The sequence below is a fragment of the Tribolium madens genome, unplaced genomic scaffold (assembly GCF_015345945.1).
Source record: "Tribolium madens isolate multiple individuals breed KSU strain unplaced genomic scaffold, Tmad_KSU_1.1 Scaffold_20;HRSCAF=117;Tcas5.2_LG4, whole genome shotgun sequence".
NCBI classification, from domain to species: domain Eukaryota; kingdom Metazoa; phylum Arthropoda; class Insecta; order Coleoptera; family Tenebrionidae; genus Tribolium; species Tribolium madens.
In genome coordinates this window covers 1,894,038-1,907,444 of record NW_025400985.1, presented here as the reverse complement: position 1 = coordinate 1,907,444, position 13,407 = coordinate 1,894,038, and the positions used below count along the sequence as shown (strand labels likewise).

The window sequence follows — 13,407 nt, the reverse complement described above, 5'->3', positions numbered from 1 at the left end:
TTTTATTATTTTATCTACTTTTAAGAGTTTTCTTCAAATTGATGCAAAAAAATCAAAAGCAGTCTATAATAAATTATATTTCGGTTTAATTCAACAATTTTGTTACAATATTAAAATAATCTCAATTTGAAATTGGCGAATCTACTCTCCTAACGAAAAAAACAATAGAAAAAATATATGAAAAAAAAAAACAAAAAAAAGCACAAAAAGCAACTAAAAAACTTAAATAATAATAAATTTACATTTTTTTATTAAAATTTTAATTTTAATTTTCTTTTATTTTTAGCTCATTTTTTGTAAGTGTCTACTTTTAAAAGTTTTCTTTAAATCGATGCAAAAATCACAAATATAGTTATTTCGGTTGTGATTTTGTTACAATGGTCTCAATCTTGTAGAAAAAAAATAAGAAAAAAAAAACAAAGAGCACAAAAAGCATCTAAAAGACAAATAATAACAAATTTAGAATTTAAAAAAATCAATTATTTCGCATTGAGCCGGCAAAATTTATTTATCGATTTATTAAAACCTCACATGAAAGAGTTTCGTAGTAAACTTTTTTAATTATTTTAACAATGCTTAAAAATATGTACATTTGTTACTTTTTAATAAAAATCTCCCTTAATTTTAGAAATCTTGTTACAACAATTTTACATTGTCGAATACTGTACGTTTACTTTTCTAAATTAAAAAAAAAAATAAAAATATTACAAAAAAAACAAACAAAGCACAAAAAACATATAAAAAACTTAAGCAATAATACACTGTTAATGAATATCAATTATTTTGCATTGAGCTAGCAAAATTTACAACATATCGATTTATTATCTCACGTGAAAAAGTTTCAAAGTTAACATTTTTAGTATTTTAACAGTGCTTAAATGTTCAGTTTTTAACAAAAATCTCCCTTAACTTTAAAGATTTTGTTACAACATTAAAAAAATTTAATGTTAGATTGTCGCATCTACTACGTATACCTACACCTGTTTTTCTAAATAAAAAAAGTATGATAAAAAAAACGAACGAAAAGCACAAAAAGCATCTGAAGAGCTTAAATGACAAAACAACTTTTTAAATAAATTTCAATTATTTTGCAAAATTTAGTCTCTTTAATACTTCACGTGAGAGTTTCAGGGTTAACTTTTTTTAATATCGTATCCTCCAGATTAAACAAAATTTAATTATTGGAGAAAAAGTTGGAGCTACCGCCAGAATTTTGTAAAAGGATAACAGTTGGTTTTTAATAAAATCATGCAATTACTGGAATATTTTTCTAATTTAATTACACCGAGTGCGAATTCCTTAACCGCTCGTGCTTTTTACGAAAATTAGTTCTAATAAATGTGGCAAAAAATCGTCCATTGTGCTTTTTTTCCGTGTCCTACTTTTCTATTACACAATTCTTAAACAAAATTCAATCAAGCATCAAACTGCAATACCGCCGGAGAAAGCCCATTACATAAAGATGAAATCTAAATAAAACCGACAAAAACCGTATTACACCAAATCAAACTAATTTACAAAAACCCTCCTAGCAAATCTTGCGGAAAACATGAAATTAAGTGAGGAAAGAGTCTCTCTATAAATACCTCAGCGACCCGTCAAATCCCCAGTATCTCACCAAGTGTCTAACATGAAATTACTCCTTTTGTGTCTGGGCGTTTGCCTGGTCAGTGTCTACGTCTCTGCACGGGTCATCAAAGAAGATGAGGTGCAAGATTTAGAAGTCGCTGCCACTGGTCACGGCCACTCCAGCCACCACGAGGAGGGCGGAGGATCCTCCCATCATGGAGACCACCACTCCAGCCACGGCCACAAGGGCGACAAGGGCTACAAATCCTCCCACCACCACGACAAAGGGGGCCACGGCAAGCACGGCAAGGAGTACAAAGCTGGGCACCACGCTGAAAAGGGCGGCCACCACAAGGGCCACCATGAGGAGGGCGGCCACCACAGCGAACACCACGCTGCGGGAAAAAGCCACAAAGGAGGGAAATTCGGCGAGAAGAAGGGCCACAAAAAAGGGCAAAAAACCACCGGCTACCACCACAAATCCCACAAGGATGATTATCACAAAGAACACAAATTCTACGATGATTATCACAAAGGGGGACACCACTCGAAATATGGCGATTTCCACGGCCACCATGGAGGGAAAGCCGGCCATCACAAGAAGGGAGGAAGTCACAAGAGTGGATACCATGATGATCATTACGGAAAGAAGGGACACTCCGATAAGGGACACTACGAGGATGACCATAAAGGGTTCAAGGGACATGGGGGACACGAAAGCCACCACTCGCATCACTCCGATTATGGAAAGAAGGGAGGACATTCCGGGGGGAAAGAGTACGGGTTTAGCAGTGGTGGAAAACACTGATTTCTTCGTAGCGCTCCGGTGGTTGATCCTTTCAACGCCTCGAGGATTTGATTCGTTATTTACCCCAATCCAACACGACTCATCGATACCCATATCACCCCCACGGAGCGCCACACGTTGTTTTATTCAAGTCTCGTTCATGTTGATTACTTTGTTGCCTGTTCTGATTTGTGTTACCAAAAAAAATAACAAATAAATCCCGTTTTTCATTTCACTAAACCCTATTCAAATTGTTAAAAAAACGACAAGGTGATAGAGCGAATTGTGTGGTTACTTCTTAAAACACAATTGGATTTTCCTTACCTAATCATTTATATAGGGTGTCCCATCTAATATTTCTGTGATTATCGGATTATTATACGTAGGTTATCCCAATGACCTAATTTTTTTTATTTGCAAAGTACATTATTTTGCGACCTTGGTTTTACAATAAAAAATTCAAAAATTCAAGTAGATGTGTCAAAATTTTGGACGGTGGCCATTAATTATTGTTTTTAAAATTGTACAAAAAAATTTTTTTGGTATTGTGTTAGTTAACAGTAATGTAATTATTAATTTAAACAAAAATATCATAATTTCATTGGTGTTGTCAGTGCAATTTGGTAGAGAAATAAGTTTATTTTTACGTTTTTGTTTTTTGTCCCTATCTTTTTGTTACACCCTGTAAATAATGGATAATGTCATATATTTTTGAAAAAATGAGAAGGGACGACAAATTACCGTTTTTCACTGGACAGAACTGTGTTTTTATTTTTATAATTCGAGCATTTAATTTGTTCTAGTATACAGGGTGTGCGAGAACTCGGGCCCCAGAGGAAAATGCCATATAAGGTAAGATACCAGCAACATTGAAAAAATGTTAAAAAAAAATATCTATAAAAATTTCGAAGTTATGAGGGTTTAAAGTTTGCACTTTGACGCTATTTATTTCTGTTGGAAAAATAATTTTCAAAGTTTTTTTTGCTACAGGCAATTAGAAGAGGAAACAAGGAAGCTGTATCGTAAATTGTAACTCTGTTGACTGTTATTTGTGGCTTTTATTAGCAAAATTTTTGTAACTTCATTAAATAATTGTAAAAAACATATACAAGATCATCAGTATCATTAAAATAAACATTTTTTAAACATTTTTATCATGTTCCTGGAACCTTATCTTACTTGAAAATTTTTTCTGGGGCGCGAGTTCTGGCGCACCCTGTATATCACAATACATCTTTTTCCTTTAGCATTATCTATGTAAAATTCAAATATTTTTTTTCATAAATGTTTTCCGTTGGCGTAAATTCTACCCAATTCAATTTATTTAAAATTGGATTAATCTTAAAATATTCATTTCCATCTTATTTTTGCATAAAATCTCTTCTTGAACGGTTGAAAATAACTCGTGGCGAGGTGTAAAATTCGCGTCACTTTCTGTGTAATTCTCTTCTAGTTAAACCGAGTTTTCTTGTGACTGATTTAATGCAAAAGCAAAATTCCGCTTTGGTATTGTAATCCAATTATCCGCATTGACAATTACATTATTATTATTATTTCTGGGTTCGCATTTCTCTTAATTAATTGAAGGCAAAAACATGGTCTACGAAAGTTTTGTTTTTGTGTTTTTCACTAGAAAATTAAAAATTCCGAAATTATTTTTTTCTTCTATGTAAGGTTTGAAATTAAGCGTTTTTTTTTTGCTTCCAGAAAATAATGATTGATAAAAATTTAAGTGTTATTTAGATCGCAGCCTTTGAAAAAAAATGTTTCATACTTGCCATTTGAAGTAACTAAAAATTTTGCAGAATTCAAAAAAAAAACAAAAAAATTCGGCAAATTTTATTCTTGAGATGCGTTTCCTAAACTGGTTCCCAGGAAAAATACTATTTAAGGTTTTATCATTATTAAAATTTATTTAAATTTATACTGTATAAAACTTGAATAAAAAAAAGATAAAGTAGGATTAGTAATTAAGGCGGATCAGGTTTTAGTTATTTCTTGACTTTTTTTTAAATAAAACCGGGATAATGGAAAATATTTTTGAAAAAATGAGAAGGGACAGTTTTCACTGAACAGAAATGTGTTTAATAAATTTTCAAAAATGTTTTCCGTTGGCGTAAATTCTACCAAATTCAAATCAATTTATTTAAAATTGGATTGATTTTAAAATAATTATTTCCATCTTATTTTTTGCAATATCTCTTCTTGAACGGTTGAAAATAAATTAAAATTCGCGTCACTTTCTGTGTTTGAGCTGTAATTCTTGTTCTAATTAAACCGACTTTTCTTGTGACTGATTTAATGCAAAATTCAAAAAAATGTTTTATGCTAGATTAGCATTTAAAGTAATTACAAATTTTGCAGAATTCAAAGACAAACAAAACAAATTCGGACAATTTTTTTCTTGAGACACGTTTCCCAAACTGGTTCCCAAGAAAGCTTTTATCATTATAAAAAATTCTTTAAATTTTTATTGTATGAGCAATTTATTGATTTTAATAAACTTTTTTTTAATGATAAATAAAAAACTTGATTTTTATTAATGCTAATCATTAAAGACATCTCAGAAATCAAAGCTTTACATTTTGCTCTTTGCTTATTAGAAAAATTTATTTGAATAAAAAAAAAAGGATTAGTAATTAAGGCGGAACAGGTTTTAGTTCGTTTCTAAGCCGACAGATGATGCAGATTTTATTTTTCTATTTTCTTTTTAACCATTTAGTAAAATTTGAAAAAAAAATGTACACAAAAATTAACCTGAGCTTACCCAGGTGAAAATAAAGCGATTTAAGTTAATTTCAAGTTGCACCATTTAAAAGTTAGAAGATTCCAAAGTTTAAAAAATATTTTTGTTTTTATTTAATAACTTTCTATTGGAGTAATAGATTTTTATGAAATTTGGTACAAGCAATTTGATATCAAAACTACAAGTTTTGGTGTTATTTCTAGTGTTTTATTATTTTGTATTTAAAACTTGACAAACTTTAAGCCATATTTTTGTTATACATAATCCGAGTGGCGTTTTTTTTATTCGCAAATTAAATTATTTTTAAACAATTTTTTATCGGTTTGGTTTTAGAGTAAAAAAAATAGGTAGATGTGTCAAAATTCTAGACGTTGGCTATTTATTATTATGGTTTTTCAAATTGTATAAAAAAAATGTTGGTATTAATTTCTTTATGTTTATTTGTGTTAGTTAACACTAATGTAATTATTATTAATTTAAACAAAATATATCATAATTTCATTGATGTCCTTTCACTTTTAATCGGTGCAACTTGATAGAGAGATAACTTGGATTAAATCGCTTTATTATTACCTTTTTGTGGCTATCGTTTTTTAAATAATAATTTGAAAACTTTTTTTTGACTTTTTTTTAAATAAAACCGGAATAGGTGAAAATATTTTTGAAAAAATGAGAAGGGACATTAATTTTAAAATATTTATTTCCATCTTATTTTTTGCAATATCTCTTCTTGAACGGTTGAAAATAACTCGTGGCCAGGTGTAAAATTCGCCTCACTTTCTGTGTTTGTGCTGTAATTCTTGTTCTAGTTAAACCGAGTTTTCTTGTGACTGATTTAATGCAAAATTCCGCTTTGGTATTGTAATCCAATTATCCGCATTGACAATTACATGTGTCAATATTATTTCTGGGTTCGCGTTTCTCTTCAGCAAATAGTCTATTCATTGGTTGCGATTCGCGGCTCCGACTTGATAAACAATTTACGTCGATATCAATAGTTTGAAATTAAGTAACACTTGTAGCATAGAGAGAAGATCCAAGTTAGTGGGAAGCGTAGTTGGCGGACAAGTTTACCGTAAATTCAAACAATTAATTACTAAGTTGGAGCATTCACTGTGTATGGGAGCTACTGTAAGCACAACAGCAACCTTTATTGTTCCACGGGAGTTTAACGCTGTCGATGAATTACAACTGAAGATATAAACTTTATTTTCACTAATTTACTAAACTCGTTGATACCAAACCGGCTTTCGGGGGCTTTGGCTCTGATTTCGAGGAAATGACCACAACTTTTACTCCTTTCTGGGTGTGAATACGTTAACACAAGGCGACAAAAAAAGTCATGTCGTGACAACTTGACAAATTGTATATCATTTTGTTCAAAATTCAAAAAGTCTACACACTTTGAACAAAATAATTTTTTTTCTAATTTAAATGAATTTAAAATACTTTAACTTTAAAAAATCATTACTCAATAACTATTAGGCCGATTTCCTTCAAATAAAGACCATTCTAAAGGGATGGCCTTGCCCTTTAGAATGATATAAAATTTGATTTGAATTGAATATTGGCAAACTTTTCTTCGAACAGTGTTCGAACAAGTTCGAAGTAAATCGAAGTAATCTAAGAAAAACCCTACGAGTAAATTTTTTTTTCTTCGTCACCATCGTGTAGAGCATCTTTTTATTAGTGAGAATCCAAATTTTTAAAATAATATACCGAGTAGTTTTCAAGATATGATTTTTTGAAGTTGCTATTCAGGTATTGCGCCATATAGGAGAAATGCATGTTCATCTTACTTAAAATTGCAGTTTTATAAAAGTATTTGTTTTCAGACTCTTCTTTTGCTTAAAAATGGTCAATTGCACCTTCTTTGTTCTAATTAGAATAAGCAAAAAACTGTTTCTTTACTTAAAACAAACAAAGAGCACCTACGTACTAATTACAGAAAATAAAAAGTTTTTTTGTTCTAAAAATGATCACTGATCATTGAGCAAAAAGGATCTAGAAGTTTAAAGCAGTAGCTTTAAATATAAGAACAAATCTTTTTCAAATTAAATGACTTACCATTTAGATTCCAACTTGTTCACTTTGTTCTAGCTTTCTGAACTTTTTTGAAAATGTTTTCAGCAAATGCTTTTTCATCACTTTCTACTGATGTTGAATGCAATAAGTCAGTTGCTTCGTGTGCAACTGTTATCACAACAACTACTACCTAACTGAAGCTAATCGTAGAATTACCAACAAAATAAATCAGGTGACATATTGCATTTAACATCACTAGAAAGAGATGAGAAAGCATTTGCTCAGAACATTTTCAAAAAAAGTTCAGAAAGCTAGAACAAAATGAACAAGTCAAAATCTGAATGGAAAGTGATTTGATTTGAAAAATATTTGCTCTTATATTTAAGACTCGTGCCTTAAACTTCTAGATCCTTTTTGCTCAATGATCAGTGGTCATTTTTACAACAAAAAAACTCTTTATTTGCTTTAATTAGTACGCAAGTACTCTTTATTTGTTTTAAGTAAACAAGCAGTTTTTTGTTTATTCTAATTAAAAGAAAGAAGGTGCAATTGACCATTTTTAAGCAAAAGAAGAGTCTTAAAACAAATACTTTTATAAAAATGCACTTTTAAGTAAGATTAACTTGCATTTCTCCTATATGGCGCAATGCTTGATTAACAAACCATAACTTCAAAAAACCATATCTTGAAAACTACTCGGTATATTTTTTTGAAAATTTGGATTACAACTAATAAAGAGATGCTCTACACGATGGTGATGATGAAAAAAAATTACTTGTAGGGTTTTTCTTAGATTATTTCGATTTACTTCGAACTTCTTCGAACACTGTTCGAAGAAAAGTTTGCCAATATTCAATTTCAAATTTTATATCATTCTAGAGGGCAAGGCCATCCCTTTAGAATGGCCTTTATTTGAAGGAAATCGGCCTAATAGTTATTGAGTAATGATTTTTTAAAATTAAAGTATTTTAAATTCATTTAAATTAGAAAAAAATTATTTTGTTCAAAGTGTGTGGACTTTTTAAAAATTTTTTTAGTGCATTTGATTTGTCTCACTGAGACGAACAAAATGATATAAAATTTGTCAAGTTGTCACGACATGACTTTTTTTGTCGCCTTGTGATAATTATTCACACACGCTCTCCCTCTGTTTAGCAAACATACTGTATCTTTGATCTATTGTGATGTGACATCCAACATCTTAATGTGATTTACTCCAGCGCCGCCGTACAATAATAAGCACAGGCATTACGTTACCACACAAGATTGATCGCTACTTGATTCCATTAAGATTTTAGACTTGCGAAATAACCACAAGCGACTAAGCTACCTGTTGTCGAAAGCACTTTGTGGAAATTTACACTTTGATAAAAAAAATTCAAACGCGTTTCTATTAATTTAAAAACATTGGAGTTTTATGTATGATTAAATGTGACACCCCTATACGAAACTCAATTCGGAGGTGCTAATTGGAATAATTGTTTCATTCGGCAAATCCAATTGTGGTTTGGGAAGTAACCAGTGATGAACCACACCGCTCTTTATTACCTTGTCGTTTTTTAACTACAAGCTGACCCGTGTAATCGGTCTATAACTTTTTTGGTATAAAAGCTAGAAACAAAGACCAAAAAAAAGATACAATAAATTCATGAGAATAAAAATAATTTAGAATCATGAAATATACTTTATTAAACTGTAAAATGTGACAAAATAAAAAATAATAATGGGTACCAAACTAAAAAAAAAGTGCACCCGCGACAACGTTAGGTTTGCTACTCGGATTTCCAACACTAAATTGTCGTAAGGATGTTTTCCAAATAAGTAGGATAAGGAAAGTCGTGTGATGTTCACTCCAGATTTTTTGCTATTAATAACATCCGATAGATCTACCAAATTTCATAAAAATCAATTAGGTACTCCATTAGAAAGTTATTAAAGAAAAACAAGAATAACTTTTAAACTTTGGCGCCCTCTAACTTTTATATGGTACAACTTAAATTAAGTTAAATTGCTTTATTTTCCCTTGGATAAGCTAAGGTTACTCTTTGTGTACAATTTCTTTTTATTTTAACTCACGTGAATAGTTAAAAAAAATAGAATAAGAAAATCCGCGCCATCTGTCGCTTTAGAAACAAACTAAAACCCGTTCCGCCTTAATTACAATCCCATTTAATTTCATTCTTTTCTGATAAGCAAAGAGTAAAATGTAAATTATTTCAGAGCTTTGATTTCTGTTCAGCATCAATAAAATCAATATTTTTATTTAAAATAAAGTTTATTAAAATCAAATCATTACCAGTTTGGGAAACGCATCTGAAGAATAAAATTTTCCGATTTTTGTTTGTTTGTCTGAATTCTGCAAAATTTTTAATTACTTCAAATAGCAACCTAGTATAAATCAATTTTTACAAAGACCATGATTAAAATAATTATAAAAACGCTTGTTCCATACCTTGTAGATAAATTTACGTAACACTAGAACAAAAAAAATATTTCGGTATTTTTAAGATTATAGAAAAAAAATACAAAACAAAACTTTTGTAGACCATGTTCTTGTCTTTAATTAACACAAAAAAACATCCTGAAATAATCTGACTAGACCGATCCGAAGTAAAGCAGTAGATTTTCTTCTTTGCCGGTGTTTTTCTTTTTCTTATCTTTTTTTCTATTCATTTTTCTTCTGATAAGCAAAGAGCAAAATGTTAATTACGAGTATATCAGAGCTTTGATTTCTAAGATCAGCATTAATAAAAATCACTTTTTTTATTTAAAATAAAGATTATTTAAGTCAATAAAGTGCACAATATAAATTTAAATAATTTTAATAATGATAAAAGCTTAAATAGTATTTTTCCTTAGAACCAGTTTGAGAAACGCATCAAGAAGAATTAAATTTTCCCATTTTTTTGAGTATCTGAATTCTGCAAAATTTTTAATTACTTCAAATGGCGACCCAATATATAACATTTTTTTCACAAAAGCTATAATTAAAAAACCCTTTAATCTTTATCATTTAATATTTTCATAAATGATTAAAAAAACCTTGTAGATAGAAGAAAAAATTAATTTTCTAGAAAAAAGAACACATAAACATAAAAACAAAATTTTGTAAACCATATTTTTGTTTTTAATTAACACAAACAAATTTTTTTACAAAGACTATGATTAAAATGATTTAAAAAACGCTTGTTCCATACCTTGTAGATAAATTTAAGTAACTCTAGAAAAAAATAATTTTGAAATTTTTAATGTTATAGAAAAAAAAACACAAAAACAATACTTTTGTAGACCATACCTTGATCCGAAGTAAAGCAGTAGATTTTCTTCTTTGTCGGTGTTTATTTTTTATTTATCTTTTTTTATCTTTTATTCAAGTTTATTCTGTTAAGCAAAGAGCCAAATGTAAATTATATCAGAGCTTTTTAACGATCAGCATTAATAATAATAATCAAGTTTTTTCATTAAAGTCAATAAAATTTGTTTTGTTTGTCTTTGAATTCTGCAAAATTTTTAATTACTTCAAATGGCAATCTAGTATAAGAAATTTTTGATAAAGGCGATTTAAGAAACACTTAAAATTTTATTAATTATTATTTTCTGGAGGCAAATGATTAGAAAAAAACTTATTCCATACCTTGTAGATAGATCTAAGTAACTCTAGAATAATTTCGGAATTTTTAATTTTTTAGAAAAAAAACAACAAAACTTTTGTAGACCATGTTTTTGTCTTTAGTTAACACAAAAAACATCTTGAAATAATTTGACTAGACCTTGAAGTAAAACAGATTTCTTGCTTTGTCAGTGTTTTTCTTTTTTTCATCTTTTTTTATAATTTTTTTTCTGATAAGCTAAGAACAAAACCTAAATTACATCAGAGCCTTGATTTCTGAGAAGTCTTTAACGATCAACATTATAAAAAATCAAGTTTTTTATTTAAAATAAAGATTATTAAAGTCAATAAAATTTGTTTGTGTCTTTGAATTCTGCAAAAATTTTTATTACTTCAAATGGCAAACTTTTATAAAAAAAAATCTTTTTACAAAAGCTATGATCCAAAAAAACCCTCTAATTGAAATGATGAAAAAACGCTTGTAGATAGAAGAATTTTTCTTTGGAATTTGAATTTTTAAATTTCTATACAAAAACAAAATTTTGTAGACCATGTTTTTGTCCTTAATTAACACAAAAAAAATCTTGCTATAATCTGACTAAGTGACTAAAGCAGTGGACTTTCTTCATAAAAGTTGTCTTTGTCGATGTTTGCGTCTCCGAAAATTGAAATTTTCATTTTGATTGTTTGTCGGCAAACGACAGTCGCCTAATATAATAACAACGCTCTATTTAATCCGTTTTGTTTAATAAAGATCAGACAAAGCATCTAAATTGAAGTTCCACGTCTCGTAATCAAGTCTCAGTATTATTTTATCATTCAATGAAAATTTGTGAAAGCTTTTGTACAGATGAAAGTGCAAAGTTTATATGCAAGTGGTGCATCAGCATTCAAAATTAACCAAGTTGCTCCTCACATCCGCCCAATAATTTTATCTTTACGAAGTTGTGTGTCTTAAAACCCATGTATATTTGAGTGGACTTTAGAGCGCTAGACCCACAAAAATGTATCAATGTTGGTAACGTATTCGCCTATAAAAGGCCGGAAGTAAAATATCGCGGCAATTGTGTAAAAGCCCCGAGTAATATTCATGTAGTTGAGTACAGCTTTTAAAGGGTACATTGCACAAAGGGTCCATATTGAAAAGATCACTTGAAGGGTTCTTGGGGGTGTCAATGTCTCGACTTTATTGTTCTAGCGCATGCCTATAAATACTTGTAGTGCTCGTAAATGGGGTGGAAGCAACCCCCTAGACACTACAATTATTATGGAAGCCGTAAAAGTTATAGCAGACTTGCCATCACTTGTTAGTTTACTATCTTTATTAATGGCCATGTCGCCACTTCACCATCCAACTATACAAAGTAATTAATTGAAGAAAAAAAAGTCTTGGAGTATGGATTTTTCACCCTAAAGTGTTGGCAACATTGATTGACTGATCCACTTTCATAATTTATTCTTGAGCTTTAGCTCAAGGGATTTCGTAAACAAAGATTTTTTGCACGTTTATCCGGCGTTGAAATTTTTGCGAATAAAAAAAGTCGCTGCATTGTTTTCTCTTTGTCACGCTTTGTGAAATTCATTACAACAGGAAACGGGACGTGTAGTGCTTTAAAGTCGGGTGGGTTCACACTGGCTCATTATTTTTATGCATTTCATTTCGAAAATTTCACCTGGAAAAACCCACCAAAATCATTGTTTGAGCTTATTTCGTAAATATCAAAGCTGTTTTGTCCCGGATTTTTCAAAGCTCCGCCGGATTAATTCGTTCATCATCAAGAACAACGTTTTGAGGGCTGCGAGTTTTACCATTCCTGCTGATGCAAAGATAACGAGATTGGATTCCAATTACTTGGGATTTTTTAAAACTTGTTTAAATCGCTCAATGCGAGGGATTTATAGGTGTCGTAAAGCTGTATTGTCCTGTTTTTCTCCCGTGTAAGAGGATCAAACAATAAATTTGAAGAATTTGGGTAATTCGACAACTTTTTTATCTATACTCAATATTTTATCTTTTATTTTCGTTAAAATATAGGGTTTTTGATGCTAATTTGTCGTTTTTATGCTAACAAACGTTTTTTGTGCAGTTTTTACTGGTTAAATCCAAAAATGACAACATTTTACTTTAGATACTTTATTTTTAGCTCCTTCAAGATAAAAAAAGTAAAACTAAATCTGAAATGCGTTATTTTCGTTTACTTTAATGGATTTTTTCTACTGAAAAAACTCTCAAAATCAAAAGATTTTGTCAGAACAAGATAAAAAAATACAGAATTAAACCTGAAATGCCTCATTTTTCTTATTTCAATAGAATTTGAGGGTTTTGTTTGAAAAACTTTGAAAGAATAAAAATTAATGCAAAATTTACCCTAATGTTATGTGTTATTTTTGCTTATTTTATTAAATTTAGAGCGTTTTCCTATGAGAATATTCGTATTTTAAAATTCAGAAGATTTTGTGCGAAAAAGGTAAAAAATTATTAAATTAAGCCTAATTGTGTCCCAATTTTGTTTATTTAATGAATTTGAAGAATTTTCCTTAGAATTAGAAAGATTTTGTCAAAAAAAAGGCAAATTTAAGTCTGAAATGTGTATTTCAAAGAATTTAGAGCATTTTTCTTTGAGAAAATTACAAAAGAAGAAGGTAAAAAAATGCAAAATTATGCCTAAA

General features: G+C 29.8%; 2 protein-coding genes across 4 annotated transcripts in view; one reads left to right on the top strand and one right to left on the bottom strand.

Annotated features, from left to right (window-relative positions):
• The window catches only part of LOC123005483 (cell adhesion molecule 3), a 198,062-nt gene that overhangs the window by 176,463 nt on the left and 8,192 nt on the right, over positions 1-13,407 (bottom strand). The gene's annotated exons all lie outside the window — the stretch shown is intronic.
• Positions 1,603-2,601, top strand: LOC123005484 (histidine-rich glycoprotein-like). Its single transcript, XM_044399268.1, has one exon. It carries the CDS (start codon positions 1,631-1,633, stop codon positions 2,375-2,377), a length of 747 nt encoding a protein of 248 aa, XP_044255203.1. The 5' UTR covers positions 1,603-1,630; the 3' UTR covers positions 2,378-2,601.